This window comes from Lolium rigidum, chromosome 2, assembly GCF_022539505.1.
Source record: "Lolium rigidum isolate FL_2022 chromosome 2, APGP_CSIRO_Lrig_0.1, whole genome shotgun sequence".
NCBI classification, from domain to species: domain Eukaryota; kingdom Viridiplantae; phylum Streptophyta; class Magnoliopsida; order Poales; family Poaceae; genus Lolium; species Lolium rigidum.
In genome coordinates this window covers 29,419,092-29,438,330 of record NC_061509.1, presented here as the reverse complement: position 1 = coordinate 29,438,330, position 19,239 = coordinate 29,419,092, and the positions used below count along the sequence as shown (strand labels likewise).

The 19,239-nt window shown below is 49.5% G+C and overlaps 1 protein-coding gene across 1 annotated transcript; it reads right to left on the bottom strand.

The window, feature by feature from the left end:
* Nucleotides 1-1,105: 1,105 nt before the first annotated feature.
* Nucleotides 1,106-9,907, bottom strand: LOC124689429 (disease resistance protein RPM1-like). Its single transcript, XM_047222963.1, has 3 exons — nucleotides 9,798-9,907; nucleotides 2,072-4,975; nucleotides 1,106-1,175 (listed from the first exon to the last, which is right to left on the bottom strand). The coding sequence occupies exons 1-3, from the start codon at nucleotides 9,890-9,892 to the stop codon at nucleotides 1,106-1,108; spliced, it is 3,069 nt and encodes a 1,022-aa protein (XP_047078919.1). The 5' UTR covers nucleotides 9,893-9,907.
* Nucleotides 9,908-19,239: the final 9,332 nt, after the last annotated feature.

Sequence of the window (19,239 nt, the reverse complement as noted above, 5' to 3'; positions counted from 1 at the left end):
TACCTGAAATTAGTACTAGCCCTGAGCGTTTCATCTTCATTATCCAGATCTGCGAGGTTGACATGTTTTACCAACTAATACTGGCCTGCAACATAACATACTAGAATAAGAAAAGCAAATAAGAAAAATGCAAAAGCAGCAAGAAATGGTGTGAAGATTAATTAACTGTAATTTTGCAACATAGTTTACTTGTGTTTCTGTCAGCAAGATTAGCGAAAAAATGGGGCCAATTATGACAGAACCAGTACCAGTTCGCTGAGTGCAGAAAAGCTAGCTCCGCTTCACAGTCATATGTCTCAGAATCAGAGGACTCCATATGAGTCTGAATTCATACAGTTGTTTTTGGGCTCCGAACAATAATACCAACAAGCTGTTTAGGTTAGACATACAGAGTTCTTGATGATTAGTTGTTTGTTCTGTACCTTCGGCGACCAAATTATGAGGGGTAAGTGGAAACTACTACAGCTATGTCAAGCGTCCTAAGTGGACTGGAGCTTGTAGACCTAGTGGATCTGTTATACTGTGTTCTACCTTTCATTCCAGTCGCTTTTCGCAACAGAGAGTTTGCACACGGCACATTCAGAAATAAAAAAAGAAAAAATCAATGTAGCAAACACAGGAGCTGGGTTCAAGATGTTTCGGCGTTCTCTCACATCGATTTTCTGGGTAGTGTTTTGACTGACGTAATAAGTACTTTGGTGAGGTCTGAAAGTGGGAAGAAACGGTCCAGTAGACAGGGATATCTATTCAGATTAACTGTAGTGAGAACAATAGATATTTATGTAAGCATTGACAGAAAACATAGAACCGGGGAATGTATCACTCTACAGAAAAAAAGAGCATTGACCTGTCAGAGATAGATCACATGTTGATTATCCTTTGGAAAGCTATTCCCGTGACCTCAACTTTCCCCTGGTAACACCATTTCAGGTATTGAGGACTTTAACTTGTTTCACCCATTCAAAGTGGTTAAAGAACTGAGCAGTCCAGTTTTGCACTGAAATTTTGATTATGTGCGCTTGTGCAGTCGCATAGCTTGCGGTTCCACTGCGCTAAATAGCACTATCTGAATATTCTCATGGACTCTGAAGCCTGAAATATTCAGCTACCGCATCGGTGTCAGGTTCATTCCATCATGATTCTTGACTGATATGTACAGAATACCACTCCAAAACCTATAAGCATAAGCTTGAACTGATGTACAAATGTGAACAAGTCATATGAACAAGCTTCCCTATAAGCATAAGCTTGAGTTATGCAGGGACTACGGTTGCAAAAAACTAAAGACTAGAACATACTTGGCATATGAACAAGTCAAACATTTAACAATGTACTCATGGCTGCAGCGAGAAATCTTACAATCACTTTCAGTGAGCTTCAATCTGAATCTAGTCAATATAGTTATAAATAATGTCTATTAGATTCAAATGCCCTAGCCGACCATAGTGAATGCCTAAATTGGTAGAACCGACAGTTGCAGGAAGAAGAGTAGATACAGCAAGATCTCGTGGGGCACCTTGGAGACGAACCAGTCGTGTTGTTGCAGCAATGGAGGAGATGGGGCGTCGGCAAGGGCTAGAACACGCAAATCCGTCGGGGAGGCCGGGCTTGGGGAAGAGCTCGCCGCTGTCGGGGAGGCCACGAGTCGAGGACGAGCAAGGGGGGAGCTTGCGGAGGTCATGCCGCGGCCGGACGAGGTGCGACGGCGGCGGCCGCGTCGGCGATGTGACAGACCTCTCGGGCTAGGGTTTCAGGTGGCTGGCTGGGGCCCTTCTCTCCATGCCTATGGGTCTGACTTGGCCGGAGAACAAGGGAGGCTTCGGCGGCAGCGCGCAGAAGCGGCGTCGCGCTGACCGGTAGACGGCGACGGCAGCGCGGAGAGGTTCACTTGAAATTTTAATGCAGAGCGAAAAGTGGAAGACTCATTCATCGTCACTCATCGTAGATCATCTTCGCTGTTGGAGACAAAGAAAAACGAGAGAAGAGAGATTGTTTGTAAGTTATATACAGTATAATAAACGTCAATCGGTGGATGGAGTACTGCTACTGAAGGGAAGAGAGAATAGCTGACCTGTCGCTCCCCGTCGGCACCTGCGGGTATGAGTTCTCCCCCGCTGTTGCTTCTTCTGCTTGTACCGCAGTAGTGGATCCTTGGAGGACGACAGCATCCAGGTCTTGCTTGATCCCGTCCATCTGGAGCCGCAGAATAGGATGGTTCGGGTGTGTGTCCACTTCACGTTGCAGCACACCAAGCCTCGCCACTTCAGCATGGACAAAAAGTGTAATTTCCTTCAACATTGGAAGGTTTTTGATACCAGTAATCGCTGATTCCAGGTGGCCAATAACGATTAAAATGTTTTTCAAGTGGGGCGAGGTGCCCACCTCAAATATCAACTCGCTCAGCATCATCAGGTTCCACATAACAAGTTTCCGGAGATTTGTGAATGTTTCCTCTCTCAAAACCCAAACAAGTTTCTCTCCAACATAAGATTTCCAATCAAGACGAAGGTGCATGAGGTTGGGCAGTGCCCCTAGTATGTTTAGGCATTTATCTCCGTCCGTCAGAGTGGTATCCACTAAATCGATCTTTACCAAATGTACCAGAACGCTAACCCAGCCAGGCATCTCCCCAAGATCACCTTTCAACTTCAGCGTCCTCAGGAGAGGGGGGGCAGTGGAAATTGAATGCAAGCACTTGAGGGATGCCCTGCTTCTCCAAGAATAATAATCCGCACTAATATTAAGAGAGCGGAGGTAAGTGAGCTTCTCAATGGATGCACAAATTATCTTGCTCTTTTGCTGACTTGCCCCTAGTGCCACACTTAACTTCCTTAGCTTTATAAGCTCCCCGAGCTCTTTAACTGCTTTCCTACAAGTTCGCTCAACATCTACAACTTCTAGTATTTCTAACTCCTTTAGATTGCTGATCCCTTTGGGCACTCTCACACCTTCAGAGTTTGACAAACGGCCAGTCCAGGCCATGTGTACAAACGTTGTAATCTTCAGAGGATTGTCAGAATAAATAAGACGAGTATACATATTAGGCAGACAAAATGTGGAGCCTAACCACACCAAAGGGTAAGTTTTGTACAAATTGCTGTAAACACTTCTTTTGCTACAACGGAGGCTACGAAGGCTTGCCAGTTTAGTGATTTCAGTTGGTAGTGATGCCACAGAACTAATTCTTATGTCCAATGTTTGCAACCCTTGTAGCTTCCCAATGGATCTTGGGAGTTTATAAACATATGATTCTGTCCCATGTTTGCGACCCTTGTAGCTGACATATTTCAAATGACGCAACATTCCTATGGAATTGATATCTTTTTGTGTGATGTCAAACTTGGCATCACATAAATCCAAGACTCTAAGCATCTTGAAGTCGGGCGAACACATTGAAGGTGTTGGCTTCATGGGTCTCTCACCAAACACAGTAAATGATCGGACATGGTTCCAATCCAATCCTTTATTTGGGCACCAACTGCCTTGGTATGCTACATGACGGAAGTTATCCCCTGCTATTCCAGTTGCACTATTCCATGTGGAGCATGCAAAATTTTCTTCTCTAGCAATCGAGATCATAACATCGCGAACGATATCATGAACTTGACAGGCCTTTACAATCCCTTCTATGTTCACTTCTGATGGTTGGATCATGCTTAGGTATATTAGGTCCTTAAAGTAACTATTCCCAACATCATCAGCACTCACTCCATCCCTAGGAATAACAAACCCCTCGGCTATCCATCTTTCCACTAGACGTCTCCTTTTGATTACGAAATCTTCAGGGAATATGCTTATATACAGAAAGCATGACTTGAGATGAGAAGGCAAGTGGTGGTAACTAAGAGTAACCATCCTCCTCATGGCTTCAAGGCTTCGGTTACTCTCTAGCTCCGACGGAATCTGGTCATAAATACTTTCCCACTCACTAATCATTCTAGTGGCAAGCATGCCTCCAATTGTGAGTATAGCTAGGGGTAACCGCCCAGATTTTTTTATTATCTTAGTGACTATTTTCTTCATCTGATGATTTTTCATGTCTTCCTCACTTTTCCTAGTACTCTTTAGAAGCAATTTTATGGCATCATTTGTTTGTAGGGGTTCATGGTGGTAGATAATTGGTCCAGAAGATTCCAAAGTACACTCCTCAGCTAAACCAACATTTCGTGTTGTTACCACTATCCGGCTACCTTTGGTGTTACTTCTAGCTAAAGCAATACTTTGGATCCATTTCCAATCATCTAAGTTCCATAAATCATCAAGAACAACAAAGTACCTCTTCTCAAGCAGCTCTTCTCTAAGGTATTCGGCGAGGCTATCCTCTCGCACTACATTCGCTTCAAGTAGGTTCTTCAATGCAAGATCTCCAAGAAGTTGTTTGATCATACCTTTCAGAAAATCCATCCTGACAAATGACTGCGAGACAATGATCCAAGCACAACATGAAAAGTTTTCCATACTTTCATAAACCTTCCTTGTAAGAGTAGTCTTACCCAAACCACCCATGCCGACCACACATACTACCTGAGGAGGGCCGGTTCTGACATGGACATTTAGATGCTTTATCAACTCTTCTTTTGGCTTGGAAAACCCCACAAGTTCAGCTTCATTGATGTTGCTACCTGACTGGTTGCGAATATCTTCCATGCAAGACTCCCTCTCTTCAATGGCTTTGGCGAGGACTTGGTTCTTGTCAATCAAGTTGTAGCGTATGTTTCTATTACTCACTTCTTCAACTCTTGATTTGAGATCACGGATCTGCATGGCGATTCGATGTCGATCTTTGAGCTTCCTCAGCTGCCGTGACAAGCTTTGACTCGCTACATGCACCATGAATTCACCAAGGCAATCTTCTATATTGTAGGACAGGTCCCTCACTTGCTTTGCCCACACCTTGAGTAGCAGGTCTTTCTCCTTCATTGCTTCAGCAGCCACCAGGAATGCCTGCATAGTCTCTAGCTCGTCCTTGATGAACCTGCCAGAAATCAGCAAAAAGACACTTACAACACGTATGGTTCCATTCCTGCAGCCTAAGACATCCAACGGTAAATGCAAAATAATATCTGCAGCTCCACGAGCAGAGTTCAGAAAAACGTTATTTTCTATTACAAACATAGTATAGCCAACAATAGGGACTTGGATTTCGGAAATGCATTTTTGATCCCAGGTGCATATGCTCCCTTTACCTAAAAAATGAATATTAAAATGTTAAAAAACTAGAGAAAAAATTTAGGCGGTATATGGCCACATTCCATGTTCTCGCATAGTAAAATAATATTTTAGTAAAATAATATTTTGTTGCCCTGCGCAAAAAAGATAAACAAATATCTATCAAAAAGCCTTATTTTAGCATGTAATTTTGTCTTTTTTGCACTAGCCACATAGCAATTCACTTTTTTTCTGAAACGACTTCGTGAATACGTGTGATGTGGAGATGTATGCGCAATTTTCTTTTTTGAAATTTTTAACAACTTTAAATATATTTTAAAAAAGGGAGCATATGCACCTAGAAGCAAAAGTTCCATGTCTCTTGGGTTTGTAATAGAAAAGAAAAAAGATGTAAGGGTATATCCAACACGGAGATCCAAATGGACGCATTGGGCCGTCCGTTTTGGGCAGTTTGGGCCGCACGGACACACGGACAGCATCCACGTGTCTATTTGAGTCGCACACTGCACCAACGCGGCGACCCAAAGCCGCCATGTGATTCGTCTTCCCTAGGCGGCCCTGTGCCATGGCAGGCATTGACGGGACAATAATGGCGGGCGGGAGAAAGCACGAGAAAGTTCCCGCGCGCACCGGGTTCCCACGCGCGAAAAGGACTAGGGTGCACTCTCGCGCGCAAGTTTCCCGCCAAGGCCACCGGCTATAAAAGACAGTGCGCGCGGCCTCGCAGACCACACCCACTCTGCCGCCCTCTCCCCCTCTACCTTCTTCGGCGCCCTCCCCTCCTCCATCGCCATGCCGCGCACCCTGCAAACCACGTGGGAGAAGCTCTCCCTCGCCGCCCGCGCTAGGTTCCCGCGGACGGAGGAGGAGGTGCAGCAGGACACACGGTGGGTCGCCGACGACGAGGCGATCCGTGTCGTGGCCTAGGGGCAGCGAAGAAGGCACAGGATGGAGATCTGGTGGAGGGGGCCGTGGCTGGCTGGTACGAGGCCGCCGATGGCTGGTACGATGCCGCGGAGGAGGGGCCTGACCCCGCAGCCGAGGAGGAGGCGGATACCGTCGTGGACGCCGACGAGGAGGAGGTTGTCGACGACCGCGAGATGGCGAAGCTCAACATCGCCATCGAGGCGCGTCTCGTCGAGCTCACACGCGAGACGAGGGAGCACGAGTCCTCCGTCCGGGCCGATTGCCCCCATTTAGGCGACCTCATCGGGCGAAAGAACGAGCTCATCGCTCAGGAGGCTGCCCGCCGCCTCGTCCAGACTCCCTCGCCCGATCGGCGCGCCCATGAGGAGGTTGCGGAGGCGGAGCTAGGCCGGCAATAGCGGCAGTGCCGCCAGGAGTCGATCAAGGATGCTAAGGACGCCGGCCGCGTTCGCCTCAAGGCATGGGACGTTGTGGAACGCGTCGAGCGTGTTGTGCGGGAGCTTGGGTTGTGCGGGAAGCGGACCATGATGCCGCAGGAGGAGGAGCGCGCCCGTGCCCACGCTGCGAGGATGTACACGAGGAGGGCGGCGGTGGAGGAACGCTGGAGGATGGCCACCGTTGGGCCACCCAGCTGGTAATCTGGAGTGGAATCCTCACGCGTACAGGCCACCCGCGTAGAGTGAAATCCACGGCCACGGCGGCGAGTCGGCCGCGAGTCGTGGGTAGCTAGGCTAGTAGTAGGTAGTATTAAGAAAAATATAATATATCTTATTTAATGAAAAATAAAATTATCTCCCTATGCCACGCGGGTTAGAGGAGGATACGGGAGGACGCGAGCGGCCAGTGCTCGACGTCCGCGACCGCACAAATCTGACCCAGATCTAGACCGAATTTAGGTTGTCTCGTATGCCGTGGCCATCCATTTCTGGAATAGATGCGCGCGGTGGATCACAATTTTATCCAGAGCGACCTATCCAAACGCGCGGGCCTGGGATAGGTAGCCCCCGTTGGAGGCCTAAGATCATCTCCACTCGTTTGCCCTCCCCACGCCGAAATCCGGGAAAATTTACGTCCGGATTGGACGTAAATTTGGCGTGGGGAGGAGTAGTTTCCCAGCCGTGTCCTCAGGCGAAGACGACGATGTAAATTTGAAAAACGTAAACTTGACAAACTACGGCTAAAAACGGGCGAATTTAGACTAAATTTAATGATATTTACTATATAGAGGGCGAAGTTCATACATAGAGGCCGAATTCGACTATATTTCGAATTCGGCTCGGGGAATACAACTATAAATTTTAAAACACGGCGCTCTACATGCCCAAATGGCGGTAGAACACCGTGTAGTCGCCGTCGTCGTCGGAGCTGTCGTCGTCGAACTGTGGTGGCGCAGAAGCCGCCTGGTTGCTGCCTTGGCCGGTGTCTCCCCACCGGCCGCTGGTGCGAGGCGGGGACGGCGATGGCTTGTACAGCTCGTCGTTGGAGGCTTCGAGGTCGACGACAGGGAAGCCACTCCGCTCGCCGGAGGTGTCGTCGTCGCGCTTGGGGCGGCGCCGTCCTTGTGCCGTTGATGGTTCGCGGATGACGATACCGCGCGTGCGGTGGCTCGGCGGGGAAGCCGACTCCTTTTTCACCGGCGCCAAGGTTGGCGCCGACCTGGAGATCGACCTCGCCGCCGAATCGGACGACGAGGAACTGGCAGCCATACGCCGTGGCTGCCAGCTGTTTCCTCGTTGGCGGCTGTTCGATGCCCTCGATAGAGGGGGCATCGTGACCCGCGGCGAGTTGCCACCCTCGATGTGCTCGAGGACGTTGCGGAGCGTCCTACCCGGCGCGCTCCACCAACGCCGGTGACCCGCGGCGTTATTGCGCGGAGGCGGAGGTGGCGGGCCGTCATACGCCGCCAGTTCGCGCTCCCACCGCCGGAGAAAGTAAGAATTCCACCGAGTGTAGTTCTCGGGGTGGTGGCGCGGGTCCGCGCGTTCTTCCTCCGTCATCCCCATGTGCGCCTCCTCGATGGCGACGTCGAGGGCGTCGCCCTGGGGCGGCGGCGGGATTGGCACGCCACCAGCGCTTAGCCGCCACCCGCCGCCGGGGGGCCTCGTGTCCGGCGGGCAGGGGTACCCCGCCTGGTGGAGGAGGTGCCCCTCCCACGTGTGCAGAGATCGGCGGGGGAACCCGTTGTTCGATGCACCGTCGTCGTCGTAGAACGCCATCGTTCGAGGTGGAGGTGGAGGGTGAGTGGAGGGAGAATGGAGGAAGAGCGGAGCAGGGGCATCGCGGCGAGCGGAGTGGCCTTAAATAGGCGCGGCGGGCGCCGGCGATTAATGCCGCGTGGAAGACGATGCGTGCGCGGAAGACGATGCGACGGCATTAACTCGCCGCGTGGAAGCTACGCGGCCGGCGAATGCTGACCGGCGGCAGGCTTTTACAGCGCGCGGAAGACGATGCGACGATGACGACGATCGGTGTCTCTCGCCGACAAGTTGGGGCCACCTGACGCGCGGGAAATTTCCTCGCCGTTTCGCGCGCTTTTGTTTCGTCCGGAGTCCCCGAGAGCTCCCCGGGGGGCCGGGGATGGCGTGGGATCGCCGGATGAATTTAGGCCCAAATCCGGACGAAATCGAGGAACCGGGGACGCGACTGGGCCGAATTTCGCCATCCGGATAGAAAAAACGTCGTTCGAGGGCCTAGTCGGGGAGACGAGTGAAGATGCTCTAAGAGGCAGAGGAGATAGGACTTTTGGAGCCGCGCACCCGCATCACCGACCGTGCAACGTCGCATGAGCTCTGGCGCATTCAGCAGAATGCCAGTTTAATCAAGCAGGCTAATTTTGGCTGTATGCAAAGTTGTTTGAAATCTACTTCATTTTCGGTCACATGGGAGGTGCTTTTGGAAATCACATTTTGGAGGCATGCAGTGTGTAGCGCCTGCCTAGGATTGAGAAAAGTACAAAACTACAGTACTCCAAGCGCCATGGGTAACATTTCAATTTGGAGCTAGCGACATGCACGTAGACTACTCATAATATAAGTATCATAGCTAGTATTATGCGCTAAATGCATGCAAAAACCTGATGGGTCATATCAATTAATGATGAAAGAGATGATATTAACATCATAGATAGATACCGTGTCATATGCAAAATTAGAAAAAAATTAATCCAAACAAATCTTGTACATACTTTTATATTGAGATTCTATAAATCATTAAATACATGAAACATATGATACTACTACACATACTATACATTGTGAAAATAGTATCGTACACTAGTATCATATGCATGATACTACTATATGATACTCCCAATTATGACTAGTCTTATGCAATATAGTATTTTTCAAGTTATAATAGCTGCATTACCTTGGACTTCCTATCTGACGAAAAGAAACAAATTCCGATTCCAAGCTGTATGCACAAATGACCAAAATCAGGATAACTGTTCACCCCATCACCTGCTGCTTTTCCTCTTCTTTTCTCAGACTGGGCAAAACATCTCGTGAACTTGTTGTCAACCCCTATGCTGCTAAGCGTCTGTGCATGCTGCTAACTGTCTGCAACCGGCAGGACAAGAATCTCTAGAGGAAAGGAACGTCGGCGATACGCGCGCGTGCGTGCCGAGCAGGTCCTCTACCACACTTTTCTCAAGAGGCTAGGGCAGGTGCAGGACCTGAACAAAGAAGTTCATGCAAACGTACCAGATATCCTTGCGCACGCCCATGAGAAGGCTCATCTCGTCCGCGGCGGCAGAAGCTGCCTTGCTGAGGGCGCCGCCCACCAGGGACCTGGCCATGCTCAACACCGTATCCGCCACCCCCCTCTGGCCGTTTCAAATTCTCTCGCAAGAATTGCTAGACGTGTGTGTTGACCACTAGCAACTCGCGACTCGGAGCACAGAAGGAGCAAGATTGCACCGAAGGAGCAAGATTGTCAAGTTTGCTGTGCTACAAACAGCCAAGTATGGTGTGCTCTTATAGCGAAATCTCTAAGCTTTACCCCTTTCTAATAACGATGGAAAAGGGATGTAAACTACCGGTTTGTGTCATCTTGTGACAGCTTGGAAGCCCATGTGAGTATGACATACGTTTGCGTGAGGTCAACTCTAACCACGATGATTGATGCCCGAAATGACAAAAAATAATTAACTTCACGTAGATCGGCGAGCTCAACAAGCCAAGCACGAAATCGTTAAAAAAAGGCCGACCTTCCCGAAGGGAAGGCAACTCGCTCCGCACGCGACAAGTGGCGCGCTGTGGTGCCAGAAAATCCCTAGGAAGTGGTCTCCCTGCTCGCCACGTGTCGCAAGGGGAAGCAAGGTGGGGATGGGGGAGGAGAGAAGGCCGGGTTGTGTCAGTTTTTCCCTTTTTCTTCTAGATTCGTTTTTTCAAAATGAAATATCTTGAGAACCGTAAGTCCAAATTACGAACCGTTTCCACTTTTGAGATCCTCGCGTCGAGATCTTCAAAACTAGATCCCATGTTGATAGGTTTGGAGATACTTTTTTTTCGTACTTCCAATAATATTATGATTGTACCTGTGGTGTGTACCTAACTGTACTTGTGTGTTCAACTGATAAGTACTTCCGTTTTTAGTGTATTTGGTGTAATTTTTCCCTTTACTCGCTAACTGTACTCGTCCGGTGTCTTCGGACCGTACTCGTACTCTACGCGTGATCTGTACGCCGCTCGTGTACGCCACTGTACTTCTGTACATGTACTTGCTCGTGCTCACGACTGTACCTGCTCGTATGCCCGTTTGTACTCGCTCGTGTGTTCAACTGTACTCGTGTGTTGTGCGTGACTGTACCTGCTCGTGTGCACGACTGTACCTGCTCGTGTGTGCCAGTGTACCTGCTCGTGTGCGTGAGTGTACTTGTAGTCGCTCATGTGTACCTGTACTCGTGCTCTGTATGTAAATGTACTCGTGCTTTATGAGCTACTGTACTCGCTCATATACGTGCCTGTACTCGCACTTGTGCTATGTACTCGAGGGAAAAACTAAATTGTACTCGCACTTTTGTAACTTTGTAGTTCGTAGCAGCTGGTGGATCGATGGAGCGAGCTAATTTAATTGCAATGCTAACTCCGCGATGGAGTAGCTACCAATCTTTAGCTAGCAATCTGCATGCGTGCTAGCTAGCTATTTGCATGCCGGAAACGCGTGCGCGGGCGCGGAGAGAGGGACTTGCATGCACGCGTCCTGCGAGTAGGTACTCCCGCGCGGGCGTACGAGTACGCGTGTGGGATCGCTCGCGGATCACGTCGTACGGGGAAGCTAACACGTGTCAATCGCTGGGTGCGCTTCGCGGGAGGACGTTTCCCTTCGCGAAGGTCGATCTCTAGGTAGTGGTACCCAGCCAAGCATCTTTTTTTTTAAAAAAAAACTATCAACTGGGTGGGCTGCTAGATGGCTTTTCGTGGGCATCAAACTTTGTCTCAACTGGTAGCTCATCTTTCGATCGCCATCATTTGCCAGTGAGGTCTATCTTATTGGTATCTTGTTGGTCAGTACAATGTATTTCGATTTATGTTCCAGTAAACAAACGCCAGAGCTGTCAGCATAAGTAGCTGGTACTTTCTCTGCTAGGAATTGCAATTCCGGAGGGCCAATTTGCTAGGGCCAACAAAGTTAATAAGAAGTCGTTTGGTATCCATCATTTGGACCTGGAATCCTGGAATTTATTTTGGAATTTCATAGATGGGCTGTCTGGTTGCCACAGAATTAGGCCGTCCACTTCGGGAGCCCGCCAAGGTGCCGACGGCCAGAACATGGGCCAACGGCCGCCGTCGGCACAGAAGCCCACGCCGTCAGGCCAGTTAAGTGGTCGTCGGCACAGGTCAACCAGGGCCGACGGCAACCGTCTGCACCGCCCGGCCGTCGGCACATGCCTGGTCTGTGCCGACGTCACGACTCCTAGCCGTCGGCACATAGGCAGCTAGTAGGGCCACCGACAGCCACCGACAACGGCGTCAGCGGGTGGCAAACGGCGTCAAACGGCGTCAAACTTTGCCGACGGCCAGGCCGTCGGCACAGCTTCCCACTATGTGGGCCGATGGCTAGGCCGTCGGCACAGCTTCCCTGCAATTTTTTAGTAAATTTAGGAAATCTAGCAAAATGACGCCATGTGTAAACACAATTCCGAGATGAGGCCTTGATGACCCACAAGTATAAGGGGTGTATCGTAGTACTTTCGATAAATAAAAGTGTCGAACCCAACGAGAAGCAGAAGGTGTTGACAAGCAGTTTCGATAAAGAATTCACTGCAAATGCTCACAGACAAGTATTCAGGGGGTTTTGATATAGCGGATAAATAAAGTACGAGTAAGTAAAATGCGAGAGAAATAATTGCAGCGAGTGGCCCAATCCTTTTTTAGCACAAAGGACAAGCCGGTTTGTTTACTTATAATGACCAAACGTTCTTGAGGACACACGGGGATTTTAGTCTAGTGTTTCGCTTCATATAGTTGATTAATCTTCATTGTTTTGATAAATGTTGTGTGGGTGAACCTATGCTAATGCACCGTCCTTCCTAGGACTAATACATACTTGTGATTATACCCCTTACAAGCATCCGCAAATACAAGAAAGTAATTGTTATCACCAGATTTTGGCCAAATCAGGAGATGGGCCGTAAGTGAAGATGGGCTTGAAGGATATACGCGTGGAGCATCTTTGAAGCGGCCTTGCACGAAGAGTTTGGGCTTAACTGCCCGTGTATCTGTAATATAGTAGATCGCATCTTAGTTTAGAATTAAAAGATAGAGTTTAACCCGTGCACGGTTAGGTGCACACCCGAATTAGAAAGTCCCTTAGACTATAAATATGTATCTAGGGTTATCGAAAAAGGAGGACAATCACGTTCACAACAAACACGAATCAGGCGCATCGCCACCCCTTCCTTCGAGGGTTTCTTCCGGGTAAGCATCATGCTGCCTAGATCGCATCTTGCGATCTAGGCAGCGTACGTTTATTCGTTTACCTTGTGTTGCTCGTGCTTGAAGCGTTGTTGATGGCGAGTAGCACTATTTATCATAGGTGTTTTGGGGCTCGCATGGATGTTTTTCTTATACATGCTTGTTTAGCTATGCTGCCCCTCGATATCTAGCTGCCCTTATGCCTACCTAGGTATAAGGGCAGCACCTTGCTTGTTCGTTATTTAGTAGATCCAATCAGTTATAGTTGCTCCTTAATTCTTCAAGGATTGGTTTAATATCTGTATGGTTAGGCCTTGCAAACGGGTTGAACGATCCGGTAGTACGTAAGGTTTGGTTTGTTAGTCCTAAGAGGGATGTTCCGGGAATTAACTTAACGTTGGTTTTTAGGCCTCTTTTAGGGTTAGTTTTCCATTATCTTTCGTGTCTATTAGGCTCAACTACGCGCAGGATGTTCCGATCATGCGGTGAAAACCCTAAACTGTCGTAGATTAGATTAACTTTATATTGATCAAGCAGGAGCCCCATGTCATCGTAAACCCGACGTAAGCCATGGGCGATCGGCTCTTTGAGCCAATCCACAGGGCAACCTGAGAGCCGATAGGGCTCGTATTTAATGTTTACGTGTCTGCCATGCAGGAAACTAATCAAAGCAATCCAACACCTTCCTGACCAGGTATAGGTCAGGTGGCACGCCCTTGCAACCGCCAGGACGTGTGCCGGAACATTTTGCGGGACGACGTCGAGGACCAGGGCCCCCTGCAGTCTTGGAAGCCTCCCGGCTCTTCGTGTTGCTTAACCACTGCTCGCCGGTGGGTTTTGGCAGGCAACACATTCTGGCACGCCCAGTGGGACACTCTTCCGCAACATCCACGTCAACATCCGAGATGACGGAAGAACCGGTCAAGTACGAAGATCTGACTGCTGAGCACAAGAAGAGATATGATGATCTCAAGGCCATCTTCGAAGCCGATCTCATCGGCTCTTTCGAATAGACCCGTTCGCACGGGATCAAGTTCAAAGGGTTCCAAAACGAAGGCGCGTTGGAGGGACTAGATCTATCTCTCCCTTCGGATGAACGAACCAGAGCCCTGCGGCAGGAAATTAACTATGTCGTTGCCCATTCTCTACATCGGCATGAGACGCGAGCCAGCTTTCTCTTTTGATATCAACATGGCAGGGCTCGCAGATCGCCATAGCAAGGATAAACCAGAGTGCAGTCACTCATGTGGCAAAGATAAAGAGGAGGCCGATCCACGCGACCGGCCCCAGCATGATGACAGACGGTACTTGACTGAGGAAGAGGTGAGAAGCGTGCGGTATCAACGGCCACTTTCCGCACACCTCCTCACCAAATATGAGCAGCAGTACGACCGACGTCGGCGCTACGACGTAGATGATGATAGATATCGTCGGTCTGATGCAAACGACAGGAAATACCGTCGATACGAAGGGTATGAGCGTCACGCTAGAGGGAGATCGAGAGAGCAAGAGGACATGGATAGGCATTGGAACTGTCCTTTCTTCAAACATTGTTGGGATTCAGGAATGAGCCGATTGCCAACAATCGAGAACTGCCCAGAATGTAGACGGAAGAGGAAGGGAGCTAATGAAGTTTCAGTGTTCGAGCGTCTAGGGCCTCTCCCACCTCAGAAAAAACGAGCTGAGTCATCTCAAGATGAAGACTTCGAGGAGTCAGAGGAAGAAGATAGGTATCACCGGCCAAGGTGGTGCCCTGATGGACTCAGCCACTCCCAAAAGCGCAGAGTGCAGCGGCTACGTAACTTGGAGGAAGCCGAGGCGCAGTACACCGTACACGTTGAGGAAAGCACGGCCCGATCTGGCCGTGAAAATTCAGCAAACATTGGAAACCGAGGCACGGCCACGAAAGAAAGTGTGGCGACGCAAGCAGACAAAAGCCGATGTAGAGGCATCGGGCTGATACAAACATGGTGTTCATCCTTCCGTCAGAATTTTGTGCTCCAAGAGATGAGGAAGTGTCAGTGGCACAGTTTGATTGCGGCCCACGGCCAGTCATCTTTGAGAAGCCACGAGAGAGGAGCTACAGGCATCTGAAAGCCCTATACCTGAAAGGTTATATCAATGGGCAACCTATCAGCAAGATGCTGGTTGACACGGGAGTAGCAGTCAACATAATGCCGTACTCCATGTTACGACGTTTGGGACGTTCCAATGAAGATCTGATCAAAACCAACGTCACGCTAAGCGATTTCAACGGCCAAGCGTCAGAAGCTAAGGGTGTTCTGAACGTGGACTTAACTGTCGGCCAAAAAACCATCCCTACGTCATTCTTCATCGTCGACAGCAAGAGCACTTACGCCGTCCTGCTAGGAAGGGATTGGATCCACGCTAACTGTTGCATTCCATCCACAATGCATCAGTGCATCATACAATGGGATGGAGATGAAGTGGAGGTTGTTCATGCAGAAGATTCGGTCGAAATCTCTTTGGCCGCCATGAACATCTGGGAAGCAAACGACCAAGAGCCGCTCTCCGGAATCAATACGGGCGGCTGTGAGCGCATCGAAGCTTCTAAAAACGGGGTGAGGCTGGTCTTATCCACCGGCCTGACAGAGTAACAAGTCCCGAGTCTATGGACATACGTGGCAAGGCCGATCCCTGCGATCGGCCCCAAAAAAAAAAGCAAGGATCTCACCTCAAGCATGTCACGTAGTCATAGCGGAGAACCAAAAAGTTGTGAACCCTCAGTAAGCATTGCAATGAAAAAGGAGGCCGATCCTACCAATTGGCCAAATTTAGCCTCAACATGCCTTCTGCCTGTGTTCAGCATTGATTTAACAGGCAATGGGAAGCTGGGGAAGGGGTTTACAGCATCTGATGGACAGGAAGAGTAGAGACCTTTACTTAGCGATACAGCTGCAAGGGAGGCCGATTCCAGCAATCGGCCAAAACACATTCTCATCACATTTGCTAGTTGCTTTGCTATTTAGCATGGTGGGTGATGTGAAAGGCTTATAGTTGGCTGAAAAGCCGATATCTTCAATCACTTGAAGGATTCGGCTCGGGGGGCATACACACGGAGAAGATACAAGGCCACGAAGTATGTACCCAGGAGGAGCCAATTCATGAAATCGATCGGCTAATAAAAAATCGAAAATAGAAAAAATTTAAGCACAGCCGATGCTCGGACATCGACTTGAGAGACAATGTTACGATTGGCCAGAGCTTCAACTGTAGCGTCGTTGGGATGTGGAGCTAGATTTCTTCAAGGATGTTCTTCACCTCCTCAGAGTTTTTCGGCCAATGTCTCAATGGGTGAAGAAAGCAGAGCTTTGAAGCATTGGAATTTATCCCAACCCTGACAAACAACAAGGGCCGGTGACGATATGATCGGCTGTGGCGTTTCTGCCTGGGGTTTGGCCAAGGTGGCGACTTGGTCGATGTCACCAGTAGAGGTTGTTACGTTCAGAGCTGTGGAGAGCATCAGAACTTTATCAACGTTCTCACTCTGCAAAGAAGATGGTGAGCCAATCGGAGCAGTAAATCACAAGAATTGAGCTAGGAGGAGTTGAAGAGCCATTACATGTGAAGCTTCTTGGTTCGAAAAAGGGGTGTCGATCCTTCCGAGCCCTCTTGTTGCATCGTCTCTTTGTACGTAAACTTCCCTGCCATGAACGGGAGGGCAGCAGGTTCAGAAGCCGATGGTAGCACATCTGGCTGGGTTTGCATGGTGGTGTCCTCAGAGGTGCCCGAACTTGAGCTTCATCGGCTAGACTGCATCTCCCCGCTGATATTATCTTCAGTAAGCTTTCTTGAGCTGGCACAGGGTTGTTGCCTTTCAAAGTTTTCCTGGCAGCTACCTTTCTCACTGCTGTTCTCGCCCTGACTAAGGCTCGGGGGGCAGCTAGCCCTGAAGATTCTTTGCTCTTGGGAACCGATTTTGTTGGAATCGGCTGGCTCTACATCACAACCTTCTTGAAAGGTGGTGAGTTCTTGTAGAAGAGGACCACCTGAGTTGATGGTAAGAATTTGGAGAAGGAGCCATCATCATTGATAGGCTATGGGCCATCTTGTTGCTATAAAGAAACAGAGCAAGGTAACTGTAAACTATCACAAGGGAATTTGTGAGCAAGTGGTGCCTGTTCTGTAGAAGTATCAGCTTCAGCATCAAGCTGTCTCAGCCACGGTCCTATAGCCCTCCTGAAAGCATTGATTCAGGGTTTTTGCCGTTAAATCGAACATCACGCTCAGGTGTTTTGGAGTCCAAAAATCTGTCTGAGTTGAAGCAAGGGTTGCAGGTTACTGTTTGAGGAAATAACTGAATTGACCTGCCTTGCAAGCTATCGTGAAGGACTGATGCGTTGCCATCGGCTCATTGAGTATTGATCAAGTTAACAATCGGCAAAGTCAGGATGAGGGGAAATCGGCTAAATCAACATGAGAGAAATCGGCAAAATCGAATTGGAGGAAATTCTTCATTGATAATAAGATTTCTTACATAAAAGAGCTGATTGCTCTCAAAAGGAAGAACTAGGGGATACATTGCCCCATCTACTACTACGGATCCTATGCTAAAGATCCTATCTACGGGCCGTCGCTACCCCCGTCATCGCCGTCGTCACCGCTGTCGGCGCTATTCCCGGCGAGCTCGTCGTCGCTGCTGCCGCGGCCACCGGCAGGGCCCTCGTTGTCCTCGTCTTCCTCGCCAGCGTCGTCGTCACTGTTGTAGTCGCTGAGGTTGCCCGACCAGGGGCAGAATCGCTTGGCCGGCGGCTCGTCGGAGGAGGTGTCATCCTCCTCCTCTTTCTCCTTCGCCTCCTCGGAGGAGGTGAAGTCGCCCCAGGAGAAGCGATCGTCATCGCTCTCCTCCTCCGATTCCCTGTCGGCGAGGAAACGGAGGTCGCTCTCCCCGTCGGTCGAGGACTTGTCGTCCTCAGACCAGACGGAGAAGTCGTGGCTGGACTCGTCCCCGTCTTCTATGGCGCGAAGAATGTAGGCCTCGTGGGCCTCCATCGGGTCCCACTCCGGCGTCGGCTCCCGGAGGGGGGAGGATTGGGCGGAAAGACCCGACGAAGAAGAAGAGGAAGACATGGTGGCAGAGGAAGGTTTTTTTTGGAGTGCTAATGCGAAAGGGACGAAGAAGGGAACTGCGAGAAGTGGCTAAATAAAAGGGGATATAGCGGAGATTTAATGCTCAAGCAGTTTTCGAGGACGTGGTGCCACAACTGTCAAATCGTGCAGAGAAGTTGAGAAGGCAAGGCATCATGATGAAGAATACTGCAACGGTTCTGCTCTGCCACGACATGACCCTTCGAAGGAAAAACAGAGTGGTTTTGAAATTATCATTGCCAAAACCAGGGGGCATGTGTTATCACCAAATTTTGGCCAAATCAGGAGATGGGCCGTAAGTGAAGATGGGCTTGAAGGATATACGCGTGGAGCATCTTTGAAGCGGCCATGCACGAAGAGTTTGGGCTTAAGCGCACGTGTATACGTAATATAGTAGATCGCATCTTAGTTTAGAATTAAAAGATAGAGTTTAACCCGTGCACGGTTAGGTGCACACCCGAATTAGAAAGTCCCTTGGACTATAAATATGTATCTAGGGTTATCGAAAAAGGAGGACAATCACGTTCACAACAAACACAAATCGGGCGCATCGCCACCCCTTCCTTAGAGGGTTTCTTCGGGTAAGCATCATGCCGCCTAGATCGCATCTTGCGATCTAGGCAGCGTACGTTATTCGTTTACCTTGTGTTGCTCGTGCTGAAGCGTTGTTGATGGCGAGTAGCACTATTTATCATAGGTGTTTTGGGGCTCGCATGGATGTTTTTCTTATACATGCTTGTTTAGCTATGCTGCCCCTCGATATCTAGCTGCCCTTATTGACATAGGCACCCCAAATGGGCCTGCCATAGATAGTACCCGGGATTTACTGAAGGCCCACTATCCGAAGAATAAGAAGATTCGGGAGCCCAAGATGTATTAAGGAAAGCTAGAGTTGTAATAGGAAGTATTATGGGATTTCTATTTTCGTGCCCTCAGTTCCTTAGTTGTACTCAGTTTTCCCCAGCTCCTTAGTTTTTCCTCAGTTTTACCCCCAAACGTTTGTCTGAAACCCGCGAAGCAACTCGGACGGCGGGATTCCCGTTTAGTTGACCGTTCGTCACGTGTGGGGCCGCGTCGTGTGGGGCCGCGTCGTGTGGGCCCGCGTCGCGTGGGGGCT